We start from the raw sequence: 18,782 nt of genomic DNA, 5'->3' as shown, positions 1-18,782 counted from the left end.
AGGTGCCCTGCTCTCTGGATACTCTGAGAACCACTGAATCAAGTCAACAGATGGCAAAGAAAGAAATTTAAACCAGTGGAAAAAACAGCTATCATAACCCTTTAGGTGTCTTCCAACCCAGAATGGTTATGAAAATCCCATTGAAAAGGAGGTCAGATTTAGTATTGAGGGCTCAGACAGGTGATGTTTCAGTTTCACTTAAAATGTGCTCTCATATAAAGCTTCACACCTGTTTGCTTCTTTCTCTTTCTCTGTTGTAGTCTGCTTGAGACTACATTACTGTTTATAGACTAAACTTGTTTTTTCCTGGACAGTGCCCAGAATTTAGATTCACAGGGGTTTTGAAAACATACCAAAAAACAACTTTCAGAAGATAGGAAATAAACATTACCTCAGGGTCAATCTGTACTTAGTCCCCGTCTAAACTCAGTTAAGCTCGGATTCCCTGACGTGTTGACCTAATCTGGTGGGAACTAAACTAGACACAGGCGCGTGATTCTAACGTAACTGCACGGACTCTGGGTTCCAGACGACGGGCCTCCCTACTTACCTTAGATGGCGAGGACTCCGCGGGGGCAGACTCTGGCCGTCTCCGCGGAGGGACAGGAGGGGGGACAGGCACTTCGTCAGTGCCCTTGGTTAAACTTATAGATGAGACTGAAGCAGATCCTGTAGGACGTGAAATGGTTTTTAAAGTTCACAGGAATTTTATTTCATCTATTAATCCTGAAAAGGCTTAGTTGGACACTGCTTATATTTATTAAAAGAAATGTACAGAATTATCAAAAGCAGTTCAATAAACCAATACATAGTAGTATTTCCTTTATTAAAGCAAACTGCTATAAAAGCATGCAGAACTTTCTTAGCAGAATTTTCAGGAAAAAAAAAAGCTTCCTAAGACATTCTGTTATTTTGCTTTTTGAACAAAATAACATTCCCACTGTTAATTATTGGAAGTTTTTTATTTGGGTATGATTCTCAGATTTCTGGGAGAAACCTTTGGAACGGTAATTTTGTTAAGCTTTTGTGATGGGCTCACTTTCTGTCCCTGGCTTTATTAGTATAGCATCTCCCTGCCCTTCGTGGGTAGTCAGTCCTTGGGATTAGTTTCTGATCTTGACTGCTATCCCCAGCAATTCTCTCAGAGGATGCCAGGGAGAGAATCTCGGGTCTGGGGGAGGGATCGCTCCTCGCTTTGCTTCATGTAGGCTGGCTCTCCTTGGCAGAAAGTCAGGTTCATATTTTAATCCAAAATTTTTAAGTGTGATTAAGCCATTTAAGATGACTAAGGCAGCCCTGATGAAAACCGAAACTGCACTAAATCTAGTGAGCCTGATGTAAGAAGTTGATGAAACTGGCACAAGAAAGGTGAGTAAAGCTTCTAATCAGAACTCATCCGGTAGACATTTGTGACGACAAGGGCTTAATCTAGGCATAAAATAATTATATTACGAAAGACAACATTCATGTAATTGTTAGTTTATGCACAGTATAAAAAAGATATGAAAAAGTACGTCAATGATCATTCAAAATTATACTTGGCAGGTTCTCATTTTCCTTTAAGCTTTTGTCAAGTAAATGTTATACTATAGATCTTACAGAGTACTTTGTGTACTGGTGTTATTCAAATGAGCAACCTTTTGATCACCTACCTTTTTTCTTAAAAGACTATGTAATAAGTTATTTAGCTTATAACTAATGTTTTCCATTGTATATGTTTTGAAACCATTTGTATGAAGGACAGCCAAAACCATTAATCTATTAGCTTAAAAACTTATGGAATAATTTGGTGAATTGTTAGTTGACTTTAAAAATAAAAGCAAATATCTATAATGGAACTTTATTTCGCCTAACAGTGATGAATATTTAGGCCATATAATTTAAGTAGTTACAACTATAAGATAAGATAGTTCTAAAGTCAAATAACAGTCATTTGCCTACAGTCTGTGCCATGGTCGCCCGCCTACGGTGTATTGTGTGATTCAGACACTGCACGTAGCCGCCAGCATTCCCATATGCGCATGCATGCTCTTGCTTTTTTTTTTTTTTTTTTAAGTTGAGCATTAAAATACTATTAAGAACTCTACAGTTGGGAAAGAGAAATGGTTAAATGTGGAGGTCACCCATATAATAATGTTTTTTAAAAGAGAAAAGAGGTTTTACAAAAAGCATGAAGAGTATATACGTTTAAGCCAATCATTTATGATCAAAAGATAGCACAAGTGAAGGCCTCATTTCTAAGATGTTGCAAGCAGGGTACCAGTGCTGCCAGGCCCAAGGAGAGTTTTAGCAGGGAAGGGGACACTTGGTTTAAGTTTTAAAGCCAAAGCAAGAATTAGGAGTCTTAAACTAAATATACTAACTTGGGCCATGGGGCAGTGAAACTTGGATAAAGACGGCATCGCTGCCTGTGAAAGGAAACAAGAAAAAGTAGATTTTTTCTCTCACTGATAAATTCAACTCATCTGCAAAAATTCATCTATGATAAAAATGTCATTTTTGTCATTCAAGGAAAGAATGGTATAACAGTCTTTTTAGTAAAAGCTCATTACATCTTAGTTTTGAGAAAAATAAAGAATTGAGTTAATATCATATTGGGAATTTTGAAGAGTCCTTTTACATGCACTACCTGATGCCATAGTCATTCAATGAAAAGCATTCACTAGAAAACTATTCTCTATTAGTGGGAGACTTTAAAAAATGTATAAACGCAATTCAAGCAAAGAATTCAGCTGGACATATAGAAATATGTCATTTATTAAAGGTTATTTTGAAAACTCAAATGTGTGAAATAAGTAGTAAACAATGAATTTAAGTTAGTAAGTTGAAAAATAAAAGGGAATTTCTTACTAAGACTATATACCTATGAAATTGTTCTTAGAGCATATATTCCCATCACAAAATAACTACAGCTTTGGATATTACAAAACAAACTTGAAAGTGATATAGCCTTTTCCCTTCTATATCTTGAACACCTCAAAAAAATCAATAAATATTTGGCACTTAGACACATTTTATATAGGAAACTCACTGCCAAATTTTGAATGTTTAATTTCAACAGATTATTAATTCATCTAAGAAAAAATCTGAAAACCATAAAAGTCAAAGCACCAAGAGCAGTTAAGTAGAAAACCAGACAGAAGGCTAAGTTATCTGTGGCGGTTCTAAACCAACACCGTTGTCTATGTTACACTGCCTCGTATCACCTGTGCGCAAGCGAGAACATCCACGAGGCTAAAATAATTCCTCCAACACTCGCCTCAGCTGGGGTCTTAAAATGCAGGTCTGTCTCTCCCACTCTCTCTTTCCACAATAGACAAGCACTCCAACAATTTGAACTACTGTTAGCTTCTTTGATCAGAACAAGAATAATTTTATGTTCCAGGTTCAGTTGGCAAGATTATTAATGTGATTGCTACTTCTGCAAATACGGTGGGTGTATTTCCCACACAGCCCCTGTCTCCAACAATCTATCCCATTAACCTCCTTTCCTTACGTACTGATATTTGGAGGCCATGGTTACCAAAGGTAGCAATCCAGCTAATTCTAATAAGTCACCATTCAGAAGATTAAAATTAACTTTTATACTTTGATATTAAATGAAGCTGTCTGCTCTGTCGGTGATTCACTCCACTGCTTATTAGGCACCTATGACATAACGGGTTAAGGGAGTATTTACCTACTTATGTTTTTTTCACTTTTCTTGGAAAGGAAATAAATATGCCTCCTGGAGATACGCCTCAAGAACATGGTCATACACTTAGTACAATATGGGAATAAAACAAAAACACAAAGCTTATGGCAGCTATAAACAGCAGGCTTTTAGAAAGAATTACTGTATCTATACATGTACACTTCTACATACACAGACTTGGCTCTGATCATATTTACATATATGTGTGGCACAGGCTTAGATTTGTATGTTTGGTAAATCAAGATCACTTTTCTGATTTGTCATATTAAATGGAATTTCTTGGTCTCACTGACTGGAAAAATGCTAAAGAAAACTCTCTTTGAATTATACATGCTCTTATATTCTAGAAATCCTTGTCAGATACTGAACACATTTACTTATAATGACTTAGGAGTGACAACCCACTTAAATTAAAAAAAAAAAAAAGAAGAATCGCCTGGAAAGCTTTAAAAAAGGCTGGTTCCTAGTGCCAATACCAGTGTAATTCAAGTGGGGGGTGGACATATAGGTATTTTTTTAAATGATCCCCAGGGGATCATACTATATAGTCAGGACTGAAACCACTATTCAAGATACTTCCCAATTTACACGAGTCTTTCTTGAAATAGAAATAAGATTTTCCTATAGAAAAAAATTGTATCAATCATGAATAACTTCTTAAAACTCCCAAAAGCCTGTTAAATGCAAATGTATCTGAGATCAGAAAGTAAGCACCTACAAGAACCTTCTATGAAGAAAAGCCTTGCATCCTAGCTTCAAGCCTGGACTACGTCCCCCCCCCCCCCCCCCCCCCCCGCCATGTGGAGGGACACAGCTAAGCTTATGTGTGGTACACTGACCAGGTGGGGGGGGTCTCTGGCTCCCTTTTCTGACCAGGCCGTCTTGGCCCGGGAAGGTCCCTGGAGCAGTTCATCCCCCGCACCTCGTTAGAGCAGCAGAGACGAAGCGGGTGGTCTCTCCCCTGGTCACGGCCACTGTCATCATCACGTCAAAGGCGGAGCTGGCGACAGCCCTGAACGTGAGGGTGTGTGTAGCTGCACTAAGGGTGGCCGGTCTCCTTACCTCTCTGTCCTCACCACAAGCTGCACGTGACCATTCTTGCCCATTCTGAGGTCGTCTTGTGTGTAAACTTCCGCAGCATTATGTCTTCACCACACATTTAGTGTTTTGCTAAGCCCTTACATCTTCTCTGGTAAAAAGCTCGCAATCTTACTGAGAGTGAAAAATAAACATGGTACAAAGAGAATCACAGCATTTAACAATGGTCAAAGCACTAAACTGTGATTTTCTCTGAACCATGATTATTTTTCATCACTCAGTAAGATTATAAGCTTTACCAGAGAAAATGTGATGTAGGAGTGCTGGGCAAGGAGTGAGATATGCAACAGATACTGGCTGAATGATTAGTTATGGTTTTAAAGTAAGTTATTTTGAAAGGCAAAACTATATGAAGCAAAACAGTACTATTGTAATTGATCAAAAAGTCTAGTCAAACTTTGGTGTTTGAAAAACGTGGGTCGTGGAACTTTCTGCTGTTCTGTACCGAGTGGCAGGTGCTCAGATGGCGTAAGAACGGAGGCACGGCAGCTCCTTCCTGCCTGGCCCTGAGGAAGTGGGAGCTCACTCTGTGCTGGCAACACAGCGGGCACGGTGGTGGCCCCCACGGCACCAGCAGGTCCGGCAGCCGACGAGGACCTTTACTACGCACAGGCCGCGGTAAGCTTCAAGCACGCAACTAACTGAGCATACAGGTGGCTTTAGACTGTGCTGCGTTTTTACATTTCAAAATCAGTTATTTTCCGTTTCTAAGAGCAAAAGGAATAGTACTAGGTGTTTTCACAAAGAAAGTGAAATTGAGAACCACCCCCCAAAGCTAAGATTACAAAGCCAAATTCCTAGAACAGTGGTTTCTCCACTTGTCCAGCTATTTAATCCTGTTCCACCAGCACATTCGGCAGAGCACTGCTCCAGACCGTGCCTTCCAAGAAGACCCCGTCTTCCCCTTCTGACTAGTTATGCTAAAGATTCAGCCACTAGTAGGGAACTAGTAGAGAACTTATCTCCCGTTTCCCCACCTCTTCCATTTGTAGCTAGAATGTGCAACTGATAGCTTTTATGTGATTTCAATAATCACTTATGTGGGAATTTTATAATGCACACTAGCTATCTGCTTCAAGAGAAAAAACTCTACACACAGTTATGTGGGACAGAAGAAATAATGATTTTAGGTTGGGTATACTGCCAAAAGTACTGGTTTTATTCCTTAGCTTTAGAGGATTGGGGGAATTAAGTGGGAATTCTTTTTTACCTGGTATTTATTGGAACTAATAAAAAATATCTGCTAGCTTACTATGTATATAACGTGACTCCATGACCCCCAGTAGCCAATAAAGCCGAGATGTAGTAATTCTCAAAACAAATGCACTGTAGGCGGTCAAAAGACAGGACAAACTTCTGGGAGCTACAAATGTATGTATAACACAGGAATAAATAAATAGGATTCTGGACCAAATCTCAAAGTAATATACCTTCAAAGAATAATTTTAAGTTGATTTTTGTTAAAAAGTTAGATCTTCTGATTCCTAACTCCTAAGTCACCCGCTTCTCGACTTCCTCCCCCCAATAATGACATGCTGTCTCAGAACCCTGTCAGATACTAGGGTTGAACATGGTCTGTACATTGGGCTGAGACAGCCAACGGGAAAAACATGTACAAGTGGCTGTGAGAGGGTCAAAGGTGATGGGACTCAAGTCTGGATTTAATACTGAACAAATGGAAAAATGCTGTGTGTTCTTAGAGCTTTAAAGCTCCACATGGAATTGATTAGAAAAGTAGTGGAGGCAGGGTGACCTACATGTAAAAGGTCGCCTCTTCACAGGGCTAGAGCTGAGCAGTGCAGCTGGGTGGCCACCAGCCATGTGTGGATTGAACAGGTGAATGTGGCTGGTCTGGACTGAGGTGTGCTGTAAGTGTAAAATGCATATGGGATTTTGACGATTTAGAACAAAAAAGAGAATGTAAAATATCTCTATAACTTTTCATACTGAGTTCATGCTGAAGTGACATTTTGCATACACTGAGTTAAATAAAATATATTAATTTCACCTAATTCTTTTTGCATTTTTAAATGTGGCTGTCGAACATCTGAAGTACATATGTGGCTCATATTATACTTCTGTTAGACGGCACTGATCTTGACATTAGGAAGGAATGAGCAATAGTGCAGTGTGGGGTCTGTGCGGCTGGGCTGGGAAGCACGGGCGGCGCGTGAGCGGGCACCGCACCGTCCGCCGGATGGTGCCGACTGGAGTTAAGTAGGAGTTTGAATTTGATACTTGCTGCAAAACTTGAAACTACAGAGTTTGGTGGAAAGGGATTGATGTACTGAGAATATTCAAAGATAGTACTTTTGGAGGCAGCGTTTAAAGCATCATACTGACAATCCTTGCAGATTTGAGGAGTGACCTTTGTTTCCTCTGGATATAAGGGGCCCCATTTTAAATTCACCAACTGAAAACAAAACTCAAATCAAATTTAAATTACTAATTTACCATCACCAGTCCTCTCAGTAGAGTATAATAAATTTAAAGGGAGCAATCCCAACAGGGTTTAAAAAATTTTTAAGTTGCTGGAGTTCAGAATTTGCTTTATATTTTTATAATAATATCTTTTGGAATGGTATTTGTGTATAAATTTACAAAAAATAAAAAAGTCATACAGATTCTTGATTACTGCTAGCACACAATACTAGCAACTACTTTGAAGCACTTAAAACTTTAGCACCTACTTGAGTGAAAAGGGCTCGAATGATCAGAGTCAAACACGCTGCAAACATCTGTGGTACTAGAAGCGGCAGAGGCAGGGGGGGGTGTCAACGGCGTCCGCGGCGAGTTCGGAGCAGATGCTGTGCCTTCCGTCTCACTCTCAGGGATCCTGCTGTAGCTGATTTTCCTTGGCTCCTGCTGCAGCGGCGTGGGGTGCCTCATGGTGCCAGGTCTGGGGTTTGATGGCCGAACCCCAGGCGACTTTAGGGGGTAGCTGTATTTTTTTGGCTGTAAACATATCAAACAAAACACAGTATTTAAAACACCATACCAGAAAGGAAGGTTTTTCTATATATGCCTGGTGAAACTCAACTAATATCTAGGAAAACCACTAACAAAGAAGTTACATAATGATTAGAACTAAAGTGTCCAAGTTAAAATATTAATAACGTCCCATTTCCACAAAGCCTTGGCTACCTAAAATATTGGGCAATGAATTTCTTTCAGTAGCTGAGTCTTAGTCCTAAAAATGCCAGAGTATTTGTTATCTTAATATTTTTGAATGGAAGTCTTTCTAAGATATATTGTAGATTTCTCTGGCTTTTTAAATAGACCCCGTTGAACAAATTTAACCTTGCTGGCAAAGCCAGGATCATTATTATGAATTCTGATACCTTACTATGCTGTAATACTGTGAAGCTGGAATCGTTTGAGCTATTTATGGGTACATTAAATTGCTTGAGTTTTCACGTGTGTGTGTATATGTTAGTTTTATGAACTTTTCTTACAAAGTGCTATTAGCAAGCCTCTTTGGAACAAGACATATAGCTGTCTCCAGTTTTGGGTTTTTAATCCATGTTTTGAAAAACTGCTTTAGGCCTTGAGAAATTTTCTTGTGAGGTAAGGCATAAACTTTAGTTCACAGATACTTTGAAATTTATCTTGGTTACTTAGGATTATATTTACTTATTGATTTTTTTTACTTTCTTACGGACAAGAGAAACTATGTTCAGATCAGTGAGGTGGTGATAATAAACACAAAGTTGGCCAGGCAAGTAAAAAAGACAATGGAAACTTTATATTCCCCTTAAAAGTATCTTTAACCAAGCTTGTTATTATTATGGCTAAGGATTCATAGTTCAAAGTTTTCATAAGTCATTACTTTAGAAAAAAGTATAAATGAATTAGTATAAACTAATCAAATTTCCCTGCCTTAAAGTAAATCTTGGATAACATTTTTGTTTAAAAAAAACATATTTATTTGCCCAATTTCTTCATCAGGACTTATTCAGATAATATTACTGCTCACTTATTTGCAACCAAATGGAATATTCCTGAGCATATGCATTAAGCATTTATTCATTACTTTCATCCGTTACAGGTGCACACCATCCCTGAATGCCCTTATGGAAAACTAATCTGTACAACACATATGGTGGTGATGTCACTAGGCACAGATAACTGCAAAAAAATATATAAATATGAAAGAAATATAAATATGTGTATGCTTACAAATCTTGGGAGAGGCTTAGGGTTTCGTGGTTCTATTTCTAGGGATTTGTTGAAAAGATAATCTGTAAATTCTTTTTCCATGCTATTTCCCATTGGATTCAAATTTTCAAAGAACCTCTAAATTCAAAGAAATAAGCAGTTATTAATATTAAATATTTTAAATGCAGTTTGACATTCACAAAAATAACTTCAGAAAACATTTAACAAAAGAATGAGTTATTTTTAGTTTTATTTTCCTTTATCTCGTCTCTGAAATAAACCTGTCTTTCATCAGCCGGTTTATAAACTTAATTAGAAAGATGTATCCTCAAATAATTCAACTTACTTTGATATCTGATTCTACTCGTAAACAATAAGGCTGATTTTGGTACTGCTGGATCTCTCCTGTTATTTCTGCTACTTTCCTCCTTTTGCTAAAGTTTATAAGCTCTTTTCCATGCCTTTTTAGGACCTCAGGGTTGCCTTCTTCTGTTTTCAAGATATTAGTTAGATAAATTCCTAGAAGATATAATGAAATTATTTCAAGGATAAAAAAGGAACCAGCTAGTTTTTTCTTTGTCAGTAACTTTGTCAGTAACGTACAATCATATGTACATGTACAATACATATGTACATTGTACCATCTCAATCACCATCCCCAAAGATTTAAGGCACAGATTTCCATTCTATGAAAAACTAGCTAAATATCAAGAGAAATATTTTTTAAGTATCAAATTCTTCTGCGACACTTAAGTCTTACAAATACCCAAGAAAAAGGGGAACCAAGTTTAAAAAAATTTAAGAGCTTTATCGGGAGGACTACCCAATTTTCCATACCTACACAACTACATAGTATTTAACCTAAGTCACTGTTCTGTTAAAGGAATTTTAAGAACAACCCATCACTTAATAACACATATTTCTGGCCAAAGGGGAAAACGCTAAATTCAGAGGATCATGCTTTCTGCTTCTTCAAAGGTTGCTAAGGACTTGGAATTCGGAGGTGGTACCGGTTGGATAGGCTTGCTCCCGGGACTGTGGAAGGCTCTGCAAGCCTAGCAAACCAGCACTGCACGTCCTCTATTTCTACTCTGGTCTCCAGCACTTTTAGAACCAGTGGCAATGTCGGGACTGAGCTCCAGTTTCCACATCACTGCGGGCTGTGCACTGGGTGAGGAGAGGGAGCCAGATAACAGGGACTCTTAGTCTTTACTCCGCCCTCTGGTTCCAGGGGCACCTTAGGTCCTTTCTGTTCTAGCATAAACGTTATGGAGCCGACTCTGCCGTTCTCTACTTGTGTGGTCTTGTGCAAGTTGTTTAACTTCTCTGTGCCTTGGTTTTCTCATCTGTAAAATGAGGATAGCAGGGTTCCTGTGAGAAATAAGTAAGTGAATTTACGTATAGGCTTAGAATAAGGTCTGACTAAAGTAAATGCTTAATTAGCTATGGTTGTCATTGTTGATGCTACTGTTGCTATTCTTCCCCTTTTCTCGTAGGCTTCTTTTTGTTCCCCCTAAAGTACTGGCTGTGATGCTTTGTCTGAGTACCTGAATTCATTCCTTCAGTTCACAGTACTGAGCGTCCGCTGTATGCCCAGGGCTGGATTAGGTACTGCAGATACAAAGACGAACGAGACCGAGTCGCTGATCTCAAGGAGTTCAAAGGCTTGCATGCGGGCCACAGCACAGTTTGGTTGGTACTATATCAGAGTAACGCATAAGATGCTGTGAGGGCGCCCAGGAGCTGTGCCTAGCTGCCTGGGGCTGGTGCGAGCAGAAAAAGCATCAGAGATGAAGTGATGGCCTAAAAAGTCTCACACAGTGAAGCGAAGCTGAATGAGCAGAGTCAGATGTAAGGGCGTTCTAGGGGAAGCAGCAAAGTGCAGGAAGGCGCCGGTCTGCCAGGAAGCGGAGAAGGCACACTCGGCGACGGCGCCTTCGTTGGTACGGCCAGACCACAGGGGTCGGCGTGTGGGCGCAGGAAGCGTGCAGGCTACAGGGCAGCCGTGGGCAAGGCGTCAGTGGTTCTGGTCCTCCGTCAGTCAGGCTGTGCCCGAGACGGGGAGGGGAGCGAGCAAAGTAGCTGGCACTTAGGTTCTAATCCGAGTTCCTAGTCCAGCGGGGCTACAGGCTTTTGTGGTAGAAGTGTACTTTCAACTACTTGAGTATCTGGCCACATTCTTGAAAAGATAAATGACTCAAACTCAGTGAATAAGTCAGCAATAATGAGACATGATAGACACCAATGCCTCTTTGGTTCTAAATAGTATCCAGTTTTTAAGTGTATTAGTTGGCTATTTTCTAGCACCTGGGCTACTCTTGATTGTACATTCATGACTCATATATTTACCATGTGTTCTAATAGGCACAGGCTTTTCATTTTCCACATCTGCCTGTCACTTGGCTCTTTTACTTGCAGCCAGTCATGTTCTCCACTACACTAAGGTGCACGAGGCACTTAGCTTAATGGTCAGTCTGAAGAATGTGCCCATATAATACACATATTTAAGGGCAGCTGGAATCAACTTTCCATGCGGGTCACACATTGATGGCCCAACTGTGAAGACTGTGGGTAGCAGCACCTGGACTGGATCATGAAGAGCCTTGTTTAAAGAGCTTAACTTTTATTCAATAGTTAGGACAGTATTAGCATCTTTGCATTCTAGAAGGATTACTCTGGTTGGACTATGAAGCTAAACGGGCTGGAGGAGTTACGATGGGAAGCAGGATGGGTGCAGTCCTGGCAGGATGACGGGGGCTGTCCTCGGGTCCACAGGGACAAAGAGGAGCACATACCTGCGTAAGGGCTAGACTCCACGACAGCTGACTCGCTGTCTGGGGCAGAGAATGGGGGCGAAGAAAAACGACTCTCCGCTTTGTGCCCGAGTGACCGAATGGGGGGTGGTACAGTGACTGCCACTGGGAAATGGAGGACAAGTTATGAGATGTTATGTGTGTTTAAAGTTTACTCGAATCAAGTTGTGAAAATGCTTATAGGTAGCATTTTAAAAGAGCTCAGGATACAATCTGAAAATTCTTTTATGACACATTAATGTCTAGTTAAAAGGAGAACAAGTGATCAAAGAGGGGTGTTCAAATTTTGTTGATCATACACGCCCGTCAGTAACAAATGTTTAAGCCTGGATCCCCTCTCCCTCCCTCCCCCGCTCCTTCCTCTATATAAATTTTTGAATAAAAAATTTAGTACACATGTATACAAAGACCTGAATATTATATGCTGTTAAAGCTTAATTTTTTTTCAATAGATCGTTGTATATACCTTGCTCTGGCAACAGCTGTCTGGGGACAGGGAGAGCAAAGCATTATGACATAAATAATGGAGAAGGGAGAGGTTTCGTGTTTTTGCTAATGCCTTTCCCAGCCTTTCCAGGAAAAAGTGGCTCCTCAGGGTTCTAGGTTCCCGTAGCACTTTGTTCATACTTCAACCTGCACCTTTCTACGATGCAGTATTACATAAATTACAGTAATATTACAGGATTACTGTAGCTTATTTTTCTGCTCTTTCAAGAGAGCTTATTGAGGAAAGACGTATTTTGTCTCTTGATTCATGACACCTAGCCCCGGGCCTGGCACATAGAGACATTCAACAATGTTTCTGAATGAATAAAAAGAAGTATATTATTTCAGACTAGAAGAGAAGCATTTGAAGAATAGATCAGGATGCAAGAGACATACAGTCAGTTCTAAAATGCGGGAAACAAGAGTGGAGATGAAGCAGATCGACAAGAAACAGGAGGAGGACAACACTAGAGCTGTAGGAAAGGAAAAAGCAATGCTACAGGCTTGGAGGTTGGAGGAGAGAGGCGGGACTTGGCTGAAGGAACAATCTACATCCTTTCACCTCAGAGCAAATGTTAGTTTGCCTGTATATGTCTGCTTTACCTATGGGTAGAACATTTTACTGTATGGAGAATAATTGGGATATGGACCCATAGTCTGGGATAGCCTTGGAAGAAGTTGCCTGACTTTTATTCTGTAGATGTGTAGCATCAGCAAAAGACCCTAATGAGAATTCTGGTAAGATGACAGAGGAAGTAAAAGCGTCAGATACTACCGTTGGTCCTCCCATAGAGGGGGGAAAAAACCAAACCCCAGTGTCCAGAACGAAAGCTAAGAATCTGGAAGGAGTTTCTACAAACCACCATATAGAAAAGATAGAATTAAGAAGCAGCAATAACATATTGAAACATAACTGAAAAGCAGTTTGGCTAATCCCATGAACTAAAAACCTGGGAACAGCAAAAATCTTCCTAGAGCAGGACGGACCAGGGACGGCTGAGAGGCCCTCCCTCAGAAGAGAAGAGGTTCAACAAGGCGGAAGACAGGTAGAAATGGGTAAAGAGCCGGCAAGTGGACGGTCCGTACCCACCGAGCTACCTGCATGTTTGTGTCCACTCACCAGATCACATGGCCAACCTTAAAACATGACGGAATCATACTCTAAATACAGATCTGAAATTTCTTCTCTTAACGATATACGATGAAGATCAGTTATGGTACTTGATACATCTGAGAGGGAGAGTACTTTAGCAAGTTCTGTCTGTGCGAATAAATAAATGCTCACTGATCAGGGTGATGGGGTCGCAGGGCCAGCGAAGTCGGGCGAACGGGCCCTGCAATTTCTTTTCACCTCTTTGTACCAGAAGCAGTAGGATATCACCAGTAGTGGGACTGTAGGCTCAGTGAACACCCTGAGGACGCTGTAATTTTCACTTTTTCTAAGCACCTGACAGAGTCCTGATACTTCACAGGTCCTCAAGAAATACTTGTTGACAGACTGAATGAGATGAACATCAGGCCCTCCCAGGTCCCTTGTATGAACTGGCGCCATACTCACCCCGCTTAAAATACATAGACTTTAAATGCATCTGGCTCGATTCTCTTTTTGTAAACTATTTTTGAATTGTTTCTTAACTCCTTATCAAAATTGTCTTTACACTCTCTCCTCTATGAGCTGTGGAAGCTCTGTGTGTCTTCTGTAGTGCCCAGATAGGTATAACATTTCTAACTTATGAAATCTTATGTAAGCTGCATTCCACTTTTAAAATTAAATCTGACTGTACTTTTATAATTACAGAGAAAATGTTTTATCAGAAAGAGAAAATAAATGATCTCAATAGTTTTATCAAGAATGTAGGGGCAAAAAGTTCTCAGGAATATAATAAATTAGTAATGATAAAAAGTAATACATGATATAAAAAACAAAATCAGATGGGGTGCCTGGTGGCTCAACTGGTTAAGTGACCAACTTCGGCTCAGGTCATGATCTTGTGGGTTCGAGCCCTGTGATGGGCTCTGTGCTGACAGTTCAGAGCCTGGAGCCTGTTTCAGATTCTGTGTCTCCCTCTCTCTGCCCCTCCCCCGCTCACGCTCTGTCTCTGTCTCTCTCTCAAAAATAAATAAACATTAAAAAAAATAAAAAACAAACAAAATCAGAGTAATTGAGATTTTATCTTTTTGAAGTAAAAAGCAAAGTAAAACAAATAAAAATATAAATGGGAAAGTGTATTGCAAATAAAAACAATTTAAAAAATAATGTTTATATAGCTATAACTGAATACTAGTATATGAAAAATAATGAAATTAGACAATTGTTTATCAGAAAATAGAAATAACTAAGATTCCAGGTCCAGATGGTTTTTCTATTGGAATATTTCAAAGTTTAAAGGCTAGATTGTTTCATAATATTCCAGAATTGAGTAAGATGGAAAGCTACTTAACTCATGTTATGAAGTAAATACAACCATAATAACTAAAGCTGATAAATACAGCACAAAAAGAAAAAAAACATCACAAATCAGTCTTATTTATGTAGATGGATACAAAAATCATAAATAAAATGATAATGAATGGAATTCATTTGTGTATTCAAAAGATTAATCTACCATGAATAAGTTTTAATATCAGCAAATAGGAAAGTTTGGTATTAGTAAATCTATAATTTTAATTTGCTAAGCAAAAAAAATCCTCTTTCCCTAAGATGACAACAATTTATAAAAGTAAATGTACACTGCTAACAAAAGCACAGAAGATAACTATGAAAAGAAACTTTAACATAACCAAAAGCATCTAATTGAGCAAAGAGCAGAATTACATCTATTCCCACTGGAGCTGAGATGCAAACAGAGCTCCTTATTTTTGTCACTGTTGTTTAATTTTTGTGTGGAAAGGTGAGACCAATGCCATAAGGCATAACACAGAAATAAGACTAAAGGAAGAGACATGATCAAATGTGTAGAAAATCCAAGGAAATTAAAAATTCTTAGAATCAGTCAGTCAGCTAAGTGTCCAGCTTCAGCTCAGGTCATAATCTTGTGGTTCATGAGTCTGAGCCCCATGTCAGGCTCTGTGCTGACAGCCTGGAGCCTGGAGCCTGCTTCAGATTCTGTGTCTCCCTCTCTCTCTGCTCCTTCCCTGCTCGTGATCTGTCTCTTCCTCTCTCAAAAATAAATAAACATTTAAGAAATATTTTAGAATTAAGAGTAATTGACTATTAAAAAATGAATACCATTCACAACCAAAAGTATCGATCATCAGTGTTCTTTCCTAATTAATTGATAGGCTGTTCCAATTGAGGAATTATACCCTCTCCCATTATAAGTGCATTTGGAAAAATACATAGACAAAATTGGCAAAGAAAACACTAAGGCAGCATTGACAAAACCAACTTTGTCATTTTTGAAAACACTATAAAGTAAGGTTTCTCAACCTTGGCATTACTGACCTTTTGGACTGGATAATTCTTTGTCGTCAGGGGCGGTCCTGTGTGTGCACTGTAGGCTGTTGGCAGCATTCCTGCCCTCCTATCCCAATTCTATCCCAGAGAAGCCTCTAGCATCTCCCAACTAGAATAATAATGACTACTCCTGACATTGCTAAAGGTTCCACGAGGGGCAAAATTGCCCCTGGCTGAGAATCACAGATTATAAAGTGCCAGTCATTAAAACTGGGGCACTAGTATAATAAGTTAATGGGAAACAACATTTATTAAAGGAGGTACCATTATATAAATGAGGATAAAGAAAATTATTGAATACACTTGGGTCAACAAATAAACAATTTAAATTGTGGAGAAAAAAATTGAAGATTTCATATTATATCTAAAAGAGATTTTGATTAAAGACTTAAACATGATTTTAGAAGTCACATCATAAAGCTAGAAGAAAATATAATTGAAATATTAAATTGCCTGACTGCAAGAGCTTTCCAAGGTCAGAAACGAGCAATCATAACGGGAAAGATGGGGCAGTTTACAGAATTTTAAAATACTGCATATCAAAGAGTAAAAAATAAAAAGGCAGACTGGTAAAATATCTAGCTCAAGAAATTCCCAGTTAGACATAAGATATCTAGTTAGACTGGTTATCTAGCTCAAGAAAATATTCTCAAATATAGATAAAAGGTATAAATATGAAGATATCGATTCTAACATTTAGGAAAGCAAAAAAGCTGGAAACTATATATCATAGAGTAAGAGTTAAACTGTCATACCAACTTTAGGGACTATTATGTAGTCATTTTAAGCGCTATTATGAAGACTAATAAAACACAACAATATGTTTAAGATATGGTAAGTTAAAAAAGTAAATAATGTGTGTATGTGATATAATTATGACTATATACAATGTGTGTAGCAAAAAGATGAGAAATAAATATAAAAGTGGTTGGTTATAAAGCCTAAAAAAACTGGCTTTTGTGATCATAACTATGATATATTAACTAAAAGAATATCAGGACAATGTGATGTGCAGTATAACTTAAAGCTATATGGAAAATATATAGCTACAGATGAGGAAATGGCTAGAAAGAGATATATCACATACTAAAAAACCTAAACCATAATACATGTAATAGAGATCATAATATTTGTAAGCATTCAGAGGAAGAATGATCAGAGCATATATACAAACAGAGAAAAAAAGAAACCAGTTTTAAGAGAGATACTGAAGACATGAAATATAGGAAATAAATGATGGAATAATATAGAGGAACCTGTATGAAGGGTAAAGATTTGGATGGTCCATGTTTCAGCCTAAAAGGAAGGAATGGGCACTTCCTTTGGTGAGAAGGGAAAAGAAAAATGGCAGGTAAAATTTTGAGTAATAGAAGGTTTGGGTTCAAGGATGCACGTAGTATGATTTTTAGCTATGTGAAACTGTTTATAAGAAACATGATTATAAATATAAGCGACCAAGGCCATACCTCTTATGTAGAGTATTTGGTTTATCAAAATTCAACAAAAAAGATTTCCAGGAATATTAAAGCAGAAATAAGTATTAAATGATATAAAATAGCTGCCCCAAATGGAAATAAAAAAAATGGAATGTATATGTTGGATGTGATTTTAAAAGTCCTAATAGAGTAAAATTCTAAAATGATTCAGGTGTCAGGTATTTAATAAGTATTTTATGCTGGCATATTACACATATGTATATTCAGCCATTTAATGAAATAAGTATCTTGTTTTATCCAGAAACACAAGAAAAATTCAAGAAATGCTTACCAAAGAAAGGCACACACGGTGGATTAATAGACCTGAGTTTTGCCAGATATTTCTTATAGTGATCTTCACTTAATTCATGAGCTTCTTCTAAAATTTTCTTTTGGCGACTTGGTATTTGCTACAGGAAAAAAAAAAAAAGAGACTGTAAGTTTACAAAAGGAATCAGGATTTGCCCCAAAATGCCAGGCTAAGAATAAAGTCCAAACACAATGGTATCAGTTTGATTCTAAGAATGATAATAAGTGCATCAAGATACTATCTTCATGGGCCCCAGAACACCCTGAAAGAGGAGTGTGGTATGTGAGTGAAATCCAGTTTATCTTGCCATTCCTCACACAATTACAAGAGCATCTGATTGTATATTATATATAAATTAAATATTGAAAGGTTTTTCTTCTTCTCACCTAGGCTAGGACCTGTGAATGTGTTTTAACAAGAATGCCTAAGTTAAAATATGCAATCAATTCAATACAAAATTGAGACAATTCCATCTTTTAAACTGTCACTGAAAAGACAGATGAGACACTTAACAATTAAAGACCATGATTGTTAGAATCCTGATTCTTCATTTACAAAATGCCCAGATGAACCTACCTCAAACGTGTGGTCTAGTCTGTAAACAGGTGATGAGTTCATAGCACTGACAACCTCAAGGACACCATTGAAATTATTCAGCTCTTGAAAGACTTGTAGAATCTCAATTATTCGACTCACCACAGCTACTCTTTCTTCTAAGTTTTCAGTTTCTACAATACATCTGGGAATCAAATAAAAAAATGAATTATCTGTAATTTTCCCAACAAAGATAGGATATGCTTGTGGGAATAGAGTAAATAAAATAATGTGAGGGGGGGGGTGTGGTAATCGAGTAACCCTGGAGAATCTATGTTCAGAACGGCAGGTAAGCAGCAGGAGCCTGGGAGGGAAGGCAGCCGCTCCTCACTGGTCTGCACGCGGACACAGCCACCAGTCAGTCACTGTCCTGCTGGGTTAGAATTAACCGGGAGCCTAACACCTTGTTGACCGGCTGCTGGTCTTTGGGATGTCGGTGTGTCCTAGGTGAATTTATTCTGGAACTCAAGACTTCTTCATCTGATTTCAAGATTTTAGTAATCATGTTTCTTTCTTTGAAAGTATTTGACAAGGGGTGGCTCAGTTGGTTAAGTGAAAGTATTTGACCGTAATTAAGAATAAAAGTTTTTAAATTACCAAGAAAGAAAAAAAAATCAAAGGTACTTTACATTTAAATACCAAGAATCCTTGGAAGGTATATAGCTAATATACCAATAAATAGCTAAAAGGAGGCATA

The 18,782-nt window shown here is 38.4% G+C and overlaps 1 protein-coding gene across 1 annotated transcript in view; it reads right to left on the bottom strand.

Moving 5' to 3' along the window:
* Window positions 1-18,782, bottom strand: part of SOS1 (SOS Ras/Rac guanine nucleotide exchange factor 1) — an 80,047-nt gene that overhangs the window by 5,273 nt on the left and 55,992 nt on the right. The window contains exons 16-22 of the mRNA XM_029938552.1: window positions 18,068-18,230; window positions 17,474-17,591; window positions 9,297-9,469; window positions 8,972-9,088; window positions 7,483-7,747; window positions 2,364-2,408; window positions 551-669 (exon numbers count right to left, since the gene is read on the bottom strand). Coding sequence (XP_029794412.1) covers window positions 551-669; window positions 2,364-2,408; window positions 7,483-7,747; window positions 8,972-9,088; window positions 9,297-9,469; window positions 17,474-17,591; window positions 18,068-18,230 — 1,000 coding nt within the window. The remainder of the gene's footprint in view (window positions 1-550; window positions 670-2,363; window positions 2,409-7,482; window positions 7,748-8,971; window positions 9,089-9,296; window positions 9,470-17,473; window positions 17,592-18,067; window positions 18,231-18,782) is intronic.

This window comes from Suricata suricatta, chromosome 4, assembly GCF_006229205.1.
Source record: "Suricata suricatta isolate VVHF042 chromosome 4, meerkat_22Aug2017_6uvM2_HiC, whole genome shotgun sequence".
NCBI lineage: Eukaryota > Metazoa > Chordata > Mammalia > Carnivora > Herpestidae > Suricata > Suricata suricatta.
The sequence above is the reverse complement of the archived record's forward strand: the minus strand, read 5'-3'. Positions and strand labels throughout refer to the sequence as shown.